We start from the raw sequence: 19,162 nt of genomic DNA on the forward strand, positions 1-19,162 counted from the left end.
GTATGTGGAGCATATACAAACTTTTGGTATTCTTGAACAAAACAGTAAAACAATTACTTATATAGTATTTATATTGAATTAGGTATTGTAAGTAATCTAAAGATGATTTAAAGTATACAGGAGGGCTAGGTGTGGCCATTGGTGCAAGATTATAATTGCAGCAACTTGAGAGGACTGAGGCAGGATTCTAAGTTTGAGGCCAGCTTGGGCATGTTAGAGACCCCGTCTCAAAATAAAAAAATAAAAAGGACTGGGAATATAGCTCAGTTGTAGAGTCCCCCTGGGTCCAATCCCCAGTGCTGTGGAAAAGGTATAGAGGAGGATGTGTGCAGTTATATGAAAATAGTACACCATTTTATGTAAGGGCTAAGTGTCTGTGGATTTTGTTATGCCTGGGGGTGAGGTAGGGTGTGTGGGGCAGGGATGGGGTTCTGGGAACCAAATCTTAACCACCTCTAGGGTACCAAGAGCAAGGAACAACCTTAATTGAATTTTTTTTTTTTTTTTTTTAATTTTTAAAAATCTTCCTTCTTATTCTCAAGATCTTATTTTGTGTATGTTTGTGTGTTCGGTTGTTTTTTTTTTTTTTTTTTTTTAACCTTAGGAAGACAACTTTTGTCTTAAGATAAAAACTGAGTGACTGTATCTCTGTGAAAAAGTCCTCTTTTTTCTATTCTAGTAAACTGTGTGTTTCCAAATTTCTATTTAAAGAAAGAATACAAATACTGAGTAAAAGCATCCTGTTCTCTGACTAAAACAGACAAAATTTAGGGTGAGGACCTGGGTATTTACTTTGATTATTTAAAGTCCTTTTGCTGCTTCTCTACTTACTTTGATTAAAATAACTGTGTAAGTGAAGCCAGCATTTATTTACCTAGTAGTACTAGTGCTGTTATCTCACTTTGTACATAACTATAACAAAGCATAGGAAGAAAATTGAATGTTAAGCTAATTACAGCTACAAAATATACATAATCAGACTATCTACTGCTGGGAAAGATGGGGTATCTTTTTGATTGGAATTTCGTCTATTTCATGTCAAGAAAGAGAATGATTTTGAGGGAAGAAATGAAACTGAAAAGGAAGTGATCAGGTTGAAGTATATTCCTAGATAATATACTGACCTATATTCTTTCTTTATGCCCCACCATTCTTTCAAGTGACCTGCTGTAATTATTAATCTGTTAAGCTGCAGTGAGAGTTTCCTTAGAGGAAAAAAGAGAAATTTATTTATTAAAGGTTGCCAGTTTCTATATTTTTACTGGTATATAATTTTTAATTTGAATGAAAATGAAAAAAGGCATAGTATCTTCACTTTTTTCCTAATTACTATATAATAACCATATTATAGTTATTGCACAGTTTTATATAATCAGCATTTACATGTATAAAATCCAGATTTCAAGTAGATTTCTTGATTTGTATGTATATTTTCTCCATCTAGAGTTTATAGTCAAGAAGAAATAATCCGGAAGAGAAAGAGTAAGCAGATCAAGATGTGTAGCTCTGTGGCTGCGAAATTGTGGTTTTTGACAGATCGTCGCATCAGGGAAGACTATCCCCAGAAAGAGATATTACGTGCTTTGAAGTCAAAATGTGGTGAAGAGGAATTGGACTTCAGGGCTGTGGTGATGGATGAGGTGGTGCTGACAATTGAGCAAGGAAACCTAGGTAAGTCTATACTGAGTGATCTTTTGAATTTTTGCTTAGAATAGTGTGAATCTTTCTGTTTTAGGACAGATGAATCCTTAATAGCCTTAGCATTTTTAAGCATCATTTGATCATAAAATCTGGTATATTTTATAAAAACATTAATAGTTTCCTAAAACAGGAAGGAAATTAAAATGACTTTCTACTTTACTCCTATTTTTATTGTCTTCTAGTTTACAGTACTGGAGATTGAACCCAAGGGCTTGTACAGGCAAAAGCTCTAACTCTGAGCTACATAACCAGCCCTGCTTTTTAAAAATTTTATTTTAAGTTGTACAGGTTGGCCTAGAACTTACCATCTTTCTGCCTCAGCCTTCTGAGTAATGGGGACTGTAGGGTGTGTGCCATCATGCCTAACTATTTCTGTCTTCTAGTTTTAAATACTTGTTCATAAGGAATTCCTAAGGGAATTTGTGCCTTTCAAAGGTCCTGTTATCAGTGTACAGTGACTCTTATTTTCATTTTCTTTATAAAATAATTTGTAGCATAAACTAAAACAAGCTTTATTAAGGGTGTGTGTTAATGATGTGAATGTGTTAATGATGTGACTCATTGGTGATAAAAATATTTCTGGTATTTGTAATATTTCACATTTGTTGTAGGATTAAAAGGGAAAGATACCCTGGAAGAGCATAGAAACTCTTGAGGTCTGACTTTCAGGAATCTAAATTTTTGCTTTGAAAAGTTATAGCTTGTTAGCATAAGTGGTTATTTCTGTCTGGGAATTTCACATGGTATCAGAGAAGTGGAATTTTTGATTGGCTTTCAGAACATAAATTATAATTTAGCATATATATATATATATTCTAGATCACTTATAAAACAAACAAAAAAAGTAGATTACTTACTTGCTTTGTGACTAGAATCATAATGAGGCTTCCTGGTTTTAATTTCCTCATTAATACAATGGAGAGAGACAGTTATTGTGTGAATTGATGATATGCAGAGTGTATTAAATTCTTACTTTTATTTGCTGTAGATAATTTTATTCAAAGGGTGGTTAATAGATGCAGAATCTTGTCTAATTCCAGATTTAACTAAGCAGACTATCTTAGCAAACAGTCTTTATTCTTAGCTTTCTTTTAACATTTACTTCATCCTTTGAGCAATTATTGTTATGTTTCCATGCTATTTCACTTAAGTGAATAAGTTTTCTTCTTCTCTGAGATGTAATTACTACCTTTTTTTTTTTTTTTTTTTTTTTGAGTATACCTCCAGTCCTTTTTTTTTGGGTGGAGGTACCAGGGATTGAACTCAGAGGCACTTGACCACTGAGCCACATGCCAAGCCTGATTTTGTATTTTGTTTAGAGACAGGGTCTCACTGAGTTGCTTAGTGCCTCACTTTTGCTGAGACTGACCTCAGGACCTTGAACTCAGGACCTTCCTGTCTCAGCCTCCCTCAATGCTGGAATTACAGGCATGCACCATCATGTCTGACCTTTTTTATTTTTATTTTGAGACAGGGTCTCACTAAATTGCTGAGGCTGGCCTTGAACTTGTGCTCCTCCTTCTGCCTCCTGAATCACTGGGATTGCAAGTGTGTACCACTGCACCGGGCTAGGAGGATGATGTTCATTATTTTATTATTGAATCCAATTCTCTTTTCAATTTTTATGCCTAGATTTTCAGATTCAGAAGACATTGAGCAAACTCACTTTCATTCTTCCATTGCATATTATTGGAGAACTTCCTAGATAGTGATTGATTGGTATGGTGTGCAAAATAAAACATAGTCCCTATTTTCTAAAGGTCAACTTTAATAATCATTCAAATAAATGTAAAATTATTACAGCTCGTTTATAACTTTTAGTATAAGTGTATGTATAGCTGTTGTTGAAACCAAAGTCAGAACCTCAGATGCTTTATTTTTGGGAGCTACACTCTTGAAGTCTTCATGAAAAGAAGACATACCAATGTGAAACATTAGTTCACTTAATACTACTCCCACAGACTTCTGGTGTTTACTTATGTGTTTTAAAGGTTAGAAAACCAAAGGCCAGAGCCAGGGTTCTTTAAGAAAGGCCCTGGCCTCAATCCGCAGCACCGCAAAAAAAAGAAAGAAAGAAAGAAAGAAATCTGGTGTCTCAGCTGAGCCTGGTGGCATAGCCTGTAATCCTGGTGGCATAGCTACTTAGGAGGCTGATGCAGGAGTGTGGTAAATTTGAGGTCAGTCTAAGCAACTTAGCAAGACCCTGTTTCAGAATTTAAAAAGGGCTGGGCATATAGCTCAGTGGTTAAGTGCCCCTAGGTTTGATCCCCAGCACCTCAAAAGAAAAAGAAAAGAAATCTAGTGTTGCCAAGTAGACTGGCAAGATTTGGGAGGTAGAAATTAGTTTGAATAGTTGAAAAAGATCTAGGGTTGAAAACCATTATTGTTAGGGGCTGCACAAGGCACCACAAAAAAAAAAAAAAAAAAAAAAAGAAAACCATTACTGTTGCATTTTTTTTTCTCAGTTGCCTGCTAGACATTTTCACTTAGATGTCAGCTAGTATTTGTATGCCAGTTTGTCAAAGCTGAACTCACTTTTTCTCCTACAACTTCCTTCTTACCTGAGCTTCTTTGTAACATCACATTTCTCACACTGATCTGGACTTATGATATTTAAAAATCTAACTCTTAGAGCCTGTCACAACTTCCTTAGTTTTTTTCATTCTAAATTATAACTATTCTATCTTCTTCTTATCCTGAGTCAGACAGTCATGGCCTCAAATTTTAATGACTGCAACAGCCCTTTAGCACTTTCTCTTTTCTTTTTTTTAATTTATTTTTATTGTAAACAAATGGGATACATGTTGTTTCTGATTGTACATGGAGTAACAGCATACCATTTGCGTAATCATACATTTACATAGGGTAATGATGTTTGATTCATTCTGTTTTTTCCTCCCCCCCCTCCCACCCCTCTTTTCCCTCTATACAGTCCCTCCTTCCTCCATTCTTGCCACCCTCCCACCCCCCATTATGTGTCTTCATCCACTTATCAGTGAGATCATTTGTCTTTTGGATTTTTGAGATTGGCTTATCTCAGCATGATATTCTCCAATTTCATCCATTTGCCTGCAAATGCCATAATTTTATTATTCTTTATAGCTGAGTAATAGTCCACTGTGTATATATACCACAGTTTCTTTATCCATTCATCAATTGAAGGACATCTAGGTTGGTTCCACAGTCTGCCTATTGTGAATTGAGCAGCTATGAACATTGATGTGGCTGATCTCTGTAGTATGCTGATTTTAAGTCCTTTGGGTATAGGCCGAGGAGTGGGATAGCTGGGTCAAATGGTGGTTCCATTCCAAGCTTTCTGAGGAATCTCCATACTGCTTTCCAGAGTGGCTGCACTAATTTACAACCCCACCAGTAATGTATGAGTGTATCTTTTTCCCCACATCCTCTCCAACACCTGTTGTTGCTTGTATTCTTGATATTCGCCATTCTGATTGGGGTGAGATGGAATCTTAGTGTAGTTTTGATTTGCATTTCTCTTATTACTAAAGATGGTGAACATTTTTTCTTATGTTTGTTGATTGCTTGTAGATCTTCTTCTGTGAAGTGTCTGTTCATATCCTTAGCCCATTTGTGCACTTTAACTTTTCACATCAGTCTTTCCTCTTTAGCTCTTTTGTATCTTAATTGAACACTGCTCCGATTATCTATTTTTTTTTTTTTTGAACAAGAGACTAAACCCAGGGGCACTTAGTCACTGAGCCACACCCCCAGCACTTTTTATTATTTACTTTGAGACAGGGTCTCACTAGGTTGCTTACAGCCTTGCTAAATTGCTGAGGCTGGCTTGGAACCTGTGATCCTCCTGCCTCAGGCTTCCAAGCTATTCTGGCTCTGATTATCTTAACGTCCATTAAAAAGTCTTCAGGAACTTATTATTCCCTATAGCATTAAATTAATTTTCTTTATGGCTTTTCATTGATATATCTCTTGTGTATCCAGACATTTCTAGGTGTTTTTAAAAACTATTATTTCACATTTAAGTCTCACATCTTCTTTTAGGGAATGTTATATTACCATTTTATAGATAAGAAAACTTTTTCATAGAATTCTCTTTTTCTATATAGACCTAAAACAATGGTCTCCAAGAGTTTTTCTTTGAATAACTTCATTTCTCAGTTAAAATTTTTTGGAACATTTCTCTGCAGTATATGCCTCTTCGAAGAAAAAAATAATATTAGAGCAGAGTTGGTTAGACCAAACTTGCCTGTGGTAGAACTGTATCCTTGGGCTACCATAATTATATTTTCCCTGTTCATCTCTTTTATTGACATTGAGGCCTTGGTTTTTTAGCTTCTGTGCCTCATCCTCAGAATCACCCTCTCTGGCAGCAAGTCTGCTGTTTTTCACAGCTACTTCACCCAGGTCAAACTACTCTGCCAACTAAGTTTTGCAGGTAGAGTTAGGAAATGGAGGTAGCCTTAGGCAAAAAAAGGCCATAGACTCTCATTGTTCATACCCAGTGTTCTAGCCTTTTTTTTTTTTTTTTTTTTCAGTTGTAGATGGACACGGTACCTTTATTTTATTTATTTATTTTTTTATGTGGTGCTGAGGATCGAACCCAGTTCCTCACATGTGCACTCTACCACTGAGCTACAACCCAACCCAAGCCCTATTCTACCTTTTTGTTTGGTTGTTATTAAATGTGTCTCTATTAGTTTGTCTTTGGCTAATTTCCTGAGTCCCATAGTAGAATTTAAAACACATACTTAGACAGTTTTGTACTTGAATGTTTGGGAATGAGAATTTATTCACTTTTTCATAATGTCATAGTTGGAAGTCTAAGCCATTTTTATAAAAACCTTCAATTTTTAGAAGAGTTTTTAAGTTTACAGCAAAATTGAGTAGGAAGTAGATCTCTCCTGTATCCCTTCCCTACACGAATGCATAGGTTCCTCCCTTCATCTACATACGCTACTAGAGGGGTACATTAGTTTAAAATTGGTGAACTTGCATTGACATCATTATTACCCAAAATCCTTAGTTCACCTTGTGGTCCACTCTTGTGTTGAACATTCTGTGGGCTTGAACAAATGTATAATGATATGTATCTATTGTAGTTTTTTACAGAATAGTTTCAGTGTCTTAAAAATCCTGTGTACTCTGCTAATTTATCATTTCTTTCTTCTCCCACCTATTCATCCTCTGTCCCTTTCTTCCCTCTTGACAACCTTGGACTTTCTTCATAGTTTTCCTTGCCTAAAATTCATAGCTGAATAATAAACTATGTAGCTGTTTTAGTCATCTTTTTCACAGCTTGACTAAATGACCCAACCAGCACAATTGTAGGGGAGGAAAAGTTTATTTGAGGGCTCATGGTTTCAGAAGTCTTATTCCATTCCTTGGGACTCTAGGTGAGCCAGGACATCAAGGTGGAAAAGTACACAGGGAAACAGCTCACTTGAAGAGCAGGAAGCAGAGAGAGAAAAACTGCTTGCCAGATACAAATATGTACTCCAAGGTCATGCCCCAATTCCCACTTCCTCCAGCTTTCTTCCATTGTCTCACATGTGAGCTTTTGAGGACACCTCATATCTAAACCATAACAGTAGCCTTTTTTGTGTTGACTTTTTAAAATTAATAATACCCATTTAAGGTTCTAGCATGTCTTTTTCTGGCATGATAGTTTTTTATTTCTTTTTAGTGCTGAATAATATTACATTTGTCTAGATGTACCACAGTTTATTTACTCATATACCATTGAAGGATATCTTGGCTACTTCTAAGTTCTGGCAGTTATAAATAGAGCTGATTTAAATTATTTTGTATATGTTTTGTATGGGCATGGATTTTTTTACTCCTTTGGGTTAATACATGTCAAAAAACATGATTGCTAGATCATATGGCAAGATGTTTAGCTTAGTAAGAAACTGCCTTAAAAAGTGTTTGTAGGGTTGGGGAGATAGCTCAGTTGGTAAAGTGCTTGCCTTGCAAGCACAGGACCCTGGGTTCGATCCCCAGCGCTGCAAAAAAAAAAAAAAAAAAAAAAAGTGTTTCATTTTACATTCTGATCAGCAAAATGAGAGTTCTTGTTGTTCTGATTCTCACCAGTATTTGGCGAATGCATCATTTTGGTGACCTGTTGATGAAAGAAGGAATTGGGGGACCAGGATCTTTACTGGAGCATCTAGGAGAAAGTTAATTAATGTTAGGTATAGGAGGAGGAATATATCTCCTTTAAGAGATGGAGTGGATTAGAAAACAAATCTTCTGGAGTCAGAAAACAAGTCAGGGCTTCCTGGTTATAGTTGTATACAGCAGAGTTTTTGTTTTGTTTTGGTGTTGAGGATCAGAGCCAGGTTCTTGTGCTTACTAGGCAAGTGCTCTGCCACTGAGCTACAATTCCAACCAGGATGAAAGTTTTAGCAAGCATTCAGATATTTAATCTTATTACTGTCAAAAGTTATGGTTTTTCAGGAAAAGCACTTTCTCCCCTAATTTGTGTGTAATTTGGAGTTGTATGCTGTCAAATTCTTTTAAAAATGAAGACTATTAAAATAAATGTACATGTTTCATCTAACTTAATTTGAGTGAGTATGTGTATGTATATGTAGAGGGGAGTGAGAGCAGCATATTTTTGGTACAGGAACTTTAGGAATTAGGAAATCTATTCATCCTCTAGTAATAATAAATATTACATATATATTATAGTTATAATAATTAAATTAATTATTACTAATTTATTTATTTGGGGGGATTGAATCCAGGGTACTCTACCACTAAGCTCCATCTGCAGCCCTTTTTTTAAAATTTTTGTTTTATTTTGAGATTGGGTCTTACTAAGTTGCTAGTGCTGTCCATGAACTTGAGGTCTTCCTGCCTCAACCTTGAGTCACTGGGGTTATAGGCCAATGTATCTGTCTGTCATCCTCTCATTAAAATTTTTAAGATTAATTTTTTTTTTAACGCAGGCACTCACACATGCTGGGCAGTATTCTACCACTGAGCCATGATCCTCTAATTTTATTTATTTAAGTACCAGGGATTGAACCCAGGAGCGCTTAATCACACAGCCATATTCCCCAGCACCCCCCACCCCTCCCTTTTTTTTTTTTGAGACAGGGGCTCTCTAAATTGCTTAAGGCCCTCGCTAAACTGCTCACGCAGCCTTTGGACTTTCAATCCTCCTTCCTCAGCTTCCCGAGCTGCTATTATAGGCACGTGACACAGCACCCAACTCTGATCTTCTAATTTAAAGAGAAGGAAATAGTATGAAAGATTGTTACTTGCCCAGTTTTGTGGAATACAATCCCATTTAAACAAATCCTAGTTCTGTGAATTTTCTATATGCCACCTACCAATTTATGGTGAGTTACTCATTCTTTGTTAGTTTATTTTCTTCTTGGTAAATTAATTGGTCAACAGTTATTTTCAACCTTTTTCCTCCTGGAATCCTACAACTCAGGGGTGTTGAAGCAAACAAACTGTATTTAAATTCTAGTTTTACCAGTTGTGAGACTTAGGACAAATTATTTAACCTTTCATCATATCAGTTTCTTAACCAGGATGATAATATCTATACAAATAATAAAGTCATATATTAAACTTCTTAAAATTGTTTTCCCAACCTTTCCTTCCTAATTGTTGATAATCTCATTGTGGCACTCAGACTTTTGGAGCTGATCAAGCTTTGTATGTATAAATTATGACAGGATTTCATAAATATACCAATATGTAGCCTCATTTGTGAAAAGCAGATTTTTTAAAAAAATTGTTTCCTAGCTGGGTGTGGTGGACCATGCCTGTAATCCCAGTGTTTCTGGAGCCTGAAGCAGGAGGATCGAAAGTTCAAAGCCAGCTCAGCAATTTAGCGAGGCCCTAGGTAAACTAGAGAGACACTGTGTTAAAATAGTTTTTAAAAGGAGGAGGCTAGGCAATCCTGGTACCTGCCCCCACCAAATTTTCTAACAAAAGTAATAAATGATTTGTTCTAGAAAATTGGAAAAATATAGACAAGAACAAGGAAGGTTAAACAGTTTTTTGTAATTTTGTGCTGGGGGCATAATTTAGCTCAGTGGTAGAGCATAGCATGCACTATACTCAGGGTTCAATCTCCAGCACTGAAATACGTAATTTTCTTTTTTCATATTTTTTTATTGGTGCATTATAGTTGTACATAATGGTGGAATTTGTGGTTACATATTTGTACGTGTACACAATGTAACTATAATTTGTCTAGTATAAAAAATAATTTTCACATCTCTAGAAGGTCACTGTTAAACTTATGCTATATGTATCCTTCAAGTCTTTTTATGGATAATATGCATAACATGTAGTTACAAACTGTAATTTTAAATGTGATTATAAAAATACTTTGCATTTTTATTTATAGCCTACCTTTACAATCTAGTTTTGTCTTGGGGCCATTTTTCTCTTGAAAGGTATTGATGCATAACACAAATTTTAATAGCTTTGTAGTGTTACATTATATGAACGTAATATAGCAGTATAGGATTAGTGGTTAAAGGAATTTGCTCTAGAATCAGTCTGTTTGGGATTAAATCTTGTCTGCACTTACTAACTGTATATCTTGGACAAGAGATTGAACTTCTGAGTGCTTTTCATCATGTGTATAATGGAAGCCATGTTATAGGATTGTTATGAAGATCAAAAAAGGTAATAAAAGTCAAGTCCTTAAAATAGAGCCTGGCCCATACTAAGTTTCAGTGTTGTTTTTCCTCATACTTTATTAGATATTTAAGTTGTTTACAGTTTAAAAAGAAACTCTTAGTTTAATCTGATGGAATTTTTATTTATTTCTTTATACTGGTCATTTGTATTTCTGTAATGCAAATTTCTGAAAGGAATCATTGAATCAGTGCATATTTTTATGTTTTTTGGAGGATGGGGGTTGAGGGGTTGGTTTGACAGATGTTGCAAATTGATTACCAGAAAGGTTGTATAATTTCTTGCACTTTTTTTTTTTTGACTATATTTGGAATTGAGCCCAGGGCTTTGAATGTGCTAAGAAAGCACTCTACTACTATGCTATATCCCCAGTTGCAGTTTATTTTCTTATGAGCAAGAGATAAGGCCTATTACCCTCACCTCAATTAGCTTTTACAGATATGTACATATATCTGTTTAATAAGACATACTATTTCATTAAATTATGTATTACTTACTGATCTCAAAAGGAATCCAGCTATATTTGGAATGAATTTGAGCTTCCTTTATTTTATGTATGTATGTATATCTATATATGTATTGATTTATTTTTTGGTACTGGGCACCTAACCACTGAACCACATCCCCAGCCCTTTTTATTTTTTATTTTGAGACAGGATCTTATTAAATTGTTTAGGGCCTCACTAAGTTACTAAGGCAGGCCTTGAACTTGGAATCTTCCTGCCTTAGCCTCTGGAGTTCCTGGGATTACAGACATGCGCTGCTGTGCCCGGCACTTTGAGTTCCTTTTGATTGTATTAATTGTGGCCTTAAATTAATCAATTTTTAGGTGGCCATTTTGTTTAGGTGCTGTCATATTTTACTTGCCCTTGGTATCATTTAGCTTCTCAAAGTTTATTGTATTTTTATTAACTAACTGAACACAGTAATACTAGGAAGGCGTTAACATGTATTTCAAATTACAGATTTTAATAAAAATAGATGTATTTATTTATGTAAAATAAAAGCATTTTATTTCCCAATGGAGAAGGTAATAAATACACAGAGGCAAACTGAGTCCCACCTTTTCTGTTTTAATTAGCCTTTGGAGTTCTTTGGAGTTCTTTCATGAGACTTCATCTCAGCTAAGCACAGAATACATTAAGGACCAGAAATTCACTTCAGGGGACAAACAGGATGAGGTAGTTTTGCTGCATTTGTCATACTCTGGACTGTATTCCTTAAACTATATTCAAGAGACAATAAGAAAAAACTATCCTAATTGTTTGTTTTGGTACAGGAAATTTGTGGATCAAATTTTAAAAAATGTTTTCCTTGGTCAGAGTTTCAGAATATCTGGTAATGATACATTTTGGAGTTTATGACCAATTGGAGCTGCTTCTGTCAAACACAGGCTGAAATTTAAAATTTTCAAAAATTGACTTACTAGCACATCTTTATGGAGTACAGTGACATTTTAGTGCACATATAGTATGTAATGACCAACTCAGAATAATTGACAGCCATCACTTCAAACATTTGTCATCTCTTTTGAGACTGAAAATTTTAAAAGTATAAACAGCAATAAATATTAAATAAACATTTAATATTTAAACAAATGTGGAACATTGCTGGGTAGATAAAATACATAATTAACCTTTGGTAAAAATTTTAAAACTTATTGTATTGAGCTGAGGATGTAGCTTAGTGGTAGAATGCTTGCCCAACATGTGTGAGGCCTTGGGTTCAGTCCCCAGCACTGCAAATAATTTTTTAAAAATAAGAATTTTTTAAAAATTTTTGAACCTTTTTGCTTGCTTTTGTTTAAAGAGTGTTTTGGGAAGAATCCTTATTTCAGAATTTTATTATCTATATCATTAATGTCTTCTCTGAAGCTGTTGGGCCAATTTCTTCAGATGGCAGTGTTTGCCTGTTTTACAGTTGAAAGATCATTATTCTTTTATTTTATATTTAAGGGTATTCCTAATTTTAAGATACCACAAGATTTGTGTTTGCTTAATAAGTGATTTTCTTTTTATAAGGTGCTATTTAGTCTTTAATATTCATTTCTCCTTTCAGTAAGCTAAAATTGGTCTATTGGCCTTGTACTTTTAAAACCTTTTTATTTTGAAATAGTTTCAAATTTATAGAAATGTTGCAAAAATAGTACAAAGAACTCCTGTTTACTGTTTACTCAGTTTTTACCAGTTGTTAACATTTGCTACATTTGCTTCCCCCCATGAGCTTTTTTTCTGTACTATTTAGAATGAGGTCCAACAAATTCTTAAGTGTATGTTTCCTAAGATTAAGTATATAAGCTTAGCACTATTCAGGAATTTTATTTACATATATATTTTAGTTGTCATTGAACCTTTGTTTTATTTATTTTTATGTGGTGCTGAGAATCTAACCCAGTGCCTTGCACATTCTAGGCAAGCACTCTACCACTGAGCCCATAACCCCAGCCCCCAAGGAATTTTATTATAGTTTTTTTTTTTTTTTTTAAGAGAGAGATTCACTATGATGCCCAGGCTGTTTTCAAACTCCTGGACTGAAGCCATCTTTTTGGCGGGGGAAGGGGGACCAGGGATTGAACCCATGTGCACTTCCCCACATCCCCAGCTCTTTTTTGAATATTTTATTTAGAGACAGAGTCTCACTGAGTTGCTTAGGGCCTCTCTTAGTTGCTGAGGCTGGCTTTGAACTCTCAATCCTGCCTTAGCCTCCCAAGCCACTGTAATTATAGGCATGTGCCACCATGCCTGACTTCAAGCCATCCTTCTACCTCTGTCTCCTAGATGGCTGGAACTACAGGTATGCATCACACCCTGCTTCAGGGTTTTTTCAGGATCACTCATTGCATTTGTCACCTATCATTAGTTTCCTTTAATCTTGAATTGTTTCTTTACCTTTCTTTTTCTTTTGACATTGATACTTGCATAGTATAGGTGAGCTTTTCTGTACAATGTGTACCAGTTTAGACATGTCTGATCTGTTCTCAGTAGTAGTCAGATTGTGGCAGATATTTTCTTTCATTCTCTTAATATTGTCTTAAGAGAACAGAAGTTTTTAATTTTAATGAAGTTCAAGTTGTTCATTATTTCATAATTTCTTGCCTTTGACATTGTATCTAAAAGGTCACCACCATACTCAGAACTTGAAAACTGAATCTCTGTACCCTGGGTACCTCTTAGACCAGCATCTCCACATACCAACCCCTGGCAACCACCATTCTATTCTATTTCCATAAGTTTGGCATTTTTACATTATACACATATAAGTGAGATGATGCAGTATTTATTTTTGTGCCTGACTTATTTTGTTAAGCTTAGTGTTTTCCAGGTTTCTGAACATAGTTCTATTTTTAATTTTTTTAGAAACCCCCGTACTGTTTCCATAATGCCTATGCCAGTTCACATTCCCACCAACAGCATACAAGGATATTTTCTTTGTGTTCTTAATATGGGCTATAAAAATTCTTTAAGTTATAATAGTCTGTTTTTAAGTGATACATTCAATTACTTATAAAAACTCTCTCTTCATCCCCCACTTTGTTATAGTTGTCAAAAATTACATGTTTTTATGTTTTGTATCTATCAACATAGTTGTATAGTTACTGTTTATAGTGGTGATGAACTTAACTTTTTAAATCTGGAGTATCTATATTTTTCCTTCAATTAAAAATAATTTTTTTTTTGTAGTTGTAGATGAACAGAATGCCTTTATTTGTTTATTTTTATGTGGAGCAAAGGATTGAACCCAGTGCCTCACACATGCTAGGCAAGTGCTCTGCCACTGAGCTATAACTCCAGCCCTTTTCCTTCAATTTTGAAAGTCAATTTTGCTGAATATAGATTTTTTTGGATGGCACTTTTGCTTTCAGTAGTTGGAATGTATGTTCACATTTTCTTTTTTCAAGCTTCTTAAAAATTCACTGATAACATGGGAACTCATTTGTACACAATGATGTACTTTTTCTCTTGCATTGATTTTTGGTAGATTGTTTAGATGTCTCAATGTGCGGTTCATTGGTTGAGCTGGAATTTGGATGTCCATTTCCTTCCTTAGATTTTAGATTTTTTTTGGCCATCATTTCTTCAAATAAACCCTCTGTCCCATTGACTCCACTTCTGAAATTTTCATGATCCCTTTGTTGGTCTGCTTGATGATATCCTGTAAGTTTCTCATATCCTTCATTTTTTCCCTAAATTGTCTTTTTGAATAATTTCAGATGACCCACCTTCAGATTCATTGAATCTTCTGATTAAGTATGATGCCAAATTGTTCTAGTGAACTTTTACAATTCACTAACTTTATTCCTAGCCTTCCTGAATTTCTATTTAGTCATTTTCATAATTTCTCTTGATAATTCTCATTTTTCATCATTTTCATAATTTTGTTTAGTTGTCTGTATAGTCTTAGCTTATTGAATTCTTTATTGGATAATTTTCTGCCAGAATTTGGGTATTTTGAAAAGTGACTAACTCCTGGTTTTGTTTTTTTTTTTCTGTACTGGGGATTGAACCCAGGGCACATGAGCTACATCCAACAGCCCTTAACTCTCGTAGTCTTTAAAGTGATTTTGTAGAGAAATGCCATCACCAGTCAACCCAGTGAGATATATTGGCTATCTGTAATGTTTTCTGGAGATGTTTCTTCTCAGGACTGTGTTTGTAGTTTACTAATTAGAGAGATTGGACTGCTGTTTAGGCATTATTAATCTCTTGTTCCCTCTGGTGTTTATATTTGGTACTTCAGGCTGGTTCTGCAGTTGATCACCCTGCCCTCCTTTTTCTCAGCAGCTCCCAGGCATCTAAAGTATGCCAGTTCCCCATCAGCTCTTAAAGTCAGTCATGACAAGAAAGTAGTCCTTCCGACAATTCTTCGCAGGGAAAACTGAACAGTTTTTCCCGATTGCACTGAGGTGTGCTGGCTTTGGAGAAGGCTTTTGGTGGTTTTAATGTGGCTGTTCTTAGCATTGCATTTGTCAAGAACTGGAATACTGCAGCTGCAATACTGTGACTTCTTAACTAGTTTCTGGAGTTTGTAGAAAGATCTTCTGGACCTCATACAGTTAAGCTGGTATCTCTGGGCAGGGAAGAGATCTGAGTCTTTCTATGCTATTACTGTGCTGAGGATACTCACCTTCATTGTCTTCTATGAGTGTGATGCATTTAAAACATCCTGGACAGGTATATTTTTTAGTCTGTCCCACAGTTTTGGTGTTTCTCATTGTTAGATTAAAGTTAGTTTTTTTATAGGGACCCATCAAACTGTTCAACAGAGTGGCCACCTGTTTTTATAAAAAATTTTTAGAACATAACAGTACCCTTTTTTCTTCATTGATTGTGGTTGTTTTTGTACTATACTGGTAGTGTTAAATAGTTGTAGCCAAGACTATATGGACTGCAGAGCCTAAAATGTTTACCTTAGTTTTTTGTGGAAAAGCTTTGCCATTTCCTAAATATAGGAACACATACCACAAAAGTGTTATACCTTTCTCAGTACATCCCATCAGGGGGTCCATGATGTTGCTATGGCCTGTTACTGGTGATGTTAACTTTCTTCACCTAGTTAAGCTTGTGTCAGCCAGCTTAACTATTTTTCCCTATGCAGTTAATAAATAATAAGGGGGAAGATATCTAGTAGACAATGCAGTTGTCCCTTTTCTCCTTAAACTTTAGCACTTACCAGTTGGTACTGCTTGAAGTTAGTATTTTTTTTTTTTTTTTTTTTTTTTAATTTAAGTGAGTTTCTCTATTTCTCATGCGGGTCTTCAACTTGCAGTCCTACTGCTTTAGTATCCCAGGTAGCTGGAATCACAGGTGTGTGGCATCATACCCTCCTGCTGCAGTATTCTAATGCTATTTTTCTCCTTTCCTCTATATTAATTAAATGGAATTATTCTTCCCCTTTTATTTATATCAGTAAGGACTCATGTTCTGTAGGCTTATGCTTATTTTTAAATTATCTTTTATCTTTTTTTGTTTTGTATTATATTCTGTACACAAGTCACAATGGATATACATATTATAAATACATTTTTCACTCTCTGACTTAAATTTTCACTGTTAATGTCTTTCAGAATAAAGAAACTTATAATTTGTAGTCTGGTATATATTTTCATGGTCTATTTAAGGAAAGTTTATTTTCCTTAAGAGTCCTTTTCTTGAGATACATACTAAAATATCTACTGCTTAAAATATGATATTCTTTTTTATTTTTTCATATATTTTTATTTTAATTGACATATAGTAATTTTACATATTTATGGGGTAGAGTGTGATATTTCAATACATGCATATAATGTATAAAGTCAGGGTATCCGTCACATCAGACATTTATCATTTCTTTGTGTGTTTCGTTTTGGTTCTGGGAATTGAATCCAGGGGCACTTTACCACTGAGCTATATTCCCAGCCTTTTTTTATTTTTCACTTTGAGACTGGTCTCACTGAGTTGCTGAGGCAGGCCTCTAACTTGTAATCCTCCTGCCTTAGCCTCCTGAATCACTGAGATTACAGGTAGGTATGTGCCACTGTACCCGGCAAAATATGATTTTCCTAAGAAAAATTAGGAAATTGGGAAAAACAGTAAGATGCTGCCATCATCTAGGAGGAGGGCAGTGTATAAATATAATTTTTGCAGAAATAAATAATGGAAGTTTAAACTACAATTGGAGAAAAGATGAGTTACCTTTTGGGAAAAGGGGAAAAAATGTTGAAGGAGACAAAGATGAAAAATTATATCTTATTTTGTAGACCCAGATTATCTGTGGTTGGGGGGAAGGTTTAGGCATATAGGTAAAAACAGGGTTGACTGTGTCCTGATAATAGTTGGAAGTGATAATAATACATTGAATTTATTACACAGTTTGCAATATTTTGTTTGAAGGATTCCATAATAAATAAATTAAATAGAAAGAAAGTTTGAACTGCTGATTTGTTGCTTCTCATGTAATTTCCTAATTTAAAGTAAAATTTTCTCTTTACTCAGGTAGCCTACAAAATCCACATTGCTTTCAGAAGTTTGTAAAAGGTCATGAAAAAGGCAGACATTACACTTGATTTATAATAGACTTGTTTAATTACTTAAGTCTTAAAGTTTTATGCATATGTTATCACCTATTTATGTAATTTATCTCACATAAAAGTGATTGTGTCAGTTTACATGTTAGTCTTTTAAAGTGACTGTGGGGTTTTTTTGTTTGTTTTTTTGGTGCCATAGATTGAACCCAGGGGGGCTTAACCACTGAGCGGTGTCCCCAGTCCTTTCTTTTTTTATTTTGAGACAGGGTCTCCCTAAGTTCCTTGAGGGCCTTGCTAAATTGCTGAGGCTGGCTTTGAACTCATATTCCTCCTGCCTTAGCCTCCTGAGCTTCTGGAATTACAGGTGTGTGCCACCATGCCCAGTGTGACTGTGATTTTATACTTGAGCCTTGAAACTGTGTATTGACGGTCAATCTTCTTTGAGGAAAGATGACAACTCGGTTTTGAATTTTCCAAAATTCCTGTCATATCTAAAACAGTATAATCTCATCATTTTAAAACTGCAGTGCCATTGTGTCTGGAAATGAGGGTCTGTTTTCTTTTTAAAAAATGGTTTTGTGAAAAGATTCCATTTCGCTTTTATATATATTCTCTTATTTTAGTGTTTTAGTTTTCATATCTAGTAGATTTTCAAATTATATACTTTTAACATAGGAATATACTATGCTTTCTTTCCTAATTTAATGTTATTAGACTTTTCATGTGATGTTGATTCAGTTACTTATCATCTCTTTGAGATTACTGTCATTGAGAACTCAGCTATCACTAATTAAACATCTTCCTTAAATTCTTTTGGAAGTTTTCTCTCAGTTAATTGAGAAGAAATGGTTTGAGAGCACCTATTATATACAAGATATGGTGTTAGACATGTACATTTTCTCTTTTTCCAAAATGCTAAAAGCATATTCAAAGGAAAAAGCTTTCATATCTTAAATTACCAAGAAGCAGTGTCTTCTTTTTTAGATACTTAGATCTTTTTTTTTTAGCTCCTCCTGTTAACAGAGCACCAGGGAGATTTGATTATAGTCTGCATACTGAATCAGTCTGCCTTTTAGTTATTAGTTCTTCAGTGAGATACTAGAATGAAACCTTATCTTCTCTAACAGAGCCAAGTGACCATGCCTGTCTTAAGAGTGATTGCCTATCCTTTTCCAAAATAGTTCAGGAAAGTGTTGGTATTTGGTATTTGTGACCCTGATGCTTTAAACTCTTTCAGATTGAGGGATCAGATTGCTCTTGAAAATGGTTGCAGTTTTTTTTTTTAAATTTTATGTGATATTGAATATTAAAATTGAAATCTAGCTGTATGAATAGAAGTTCTATACAAATTGAAGTAAATGTTATATTCTTGTAAACAAGCAGGTCCTATGCATCATGTCAGAATAATTCCCTTAGTAATGATGTGGGATGAGATAGTGATGAAATGTGACAAGATATGTAGTATCTCTTATCCCTGTCTACTGAAGGCATTATTATAATATAGAACAATCCTATCAGATGTTACAAAATTGTGAGAATTAGTATAATAATGTAGATAAAATTATTTGTTCAGTTTTTGGCCTGTGATATACTCTTGTTTCTTGGTCATTCCTCCCTCATCACCCCCTTTTTTCCACTTCTTTGCTTTACTAATAGTAAATGTACTTTCTTTTGAGAAATTCCCTTTTCCATTATTATACAGTTTTGATTGTGTCATTAGACAAGGTCCTCTGCTTTTATAACCAAACTGGACCATCATTTAATTTGTCATTTATGTCTCTCACCCTCTGAAGGACTCAAGGACAGAAA

The 19,162-nt window shown here is 34.8% G+C and overlaps 1 protein-coding gene across 7 annotated transcripts in view; it reads left to right on the plus strand.

Moving 5' to 3' along the window:
• Window positions 1–19,162, plus strand: part of Rimklb (ribosomal modification protein rimK like family member B) — an 83,892-nt gene that overhangs the window by 17,341 nt on the left and 47,389 nt on the right. For all 7 annotated transcript variants that reach the window (XR_007108429.1, XR_007108431.1, XR_007108430.1 and 4 more), the window contains exon 2: window positions 1,445–1,671. Coding sequence is in view for 1 of the 7 variants with exons in the window: in XM_047550685.1 (XP_047406641.1) it covers window positions 1,497–1,671 (175 nt within the window). In the remaining 6 variants the exon portion in view is untranslated. The remainder of the gene's footprint in view (window positions 1–1,444; window positions 1,672–19,162) is intronic.

The sequence above is a fragment of the Sciurus carolinensis genome, chromosome 4 (genome assembly GCF_902686445.1).
Source record: "Sciurus carolinensis chromosome 4, mSciCar1.2, whole genome shotgun sequence".
Lineage (NCBI taxonomy): Eukaryota > Metazoa > Chordata > Mammalia > Rodentia > Sciuridae > Sciurus > Sciurus carolinensis.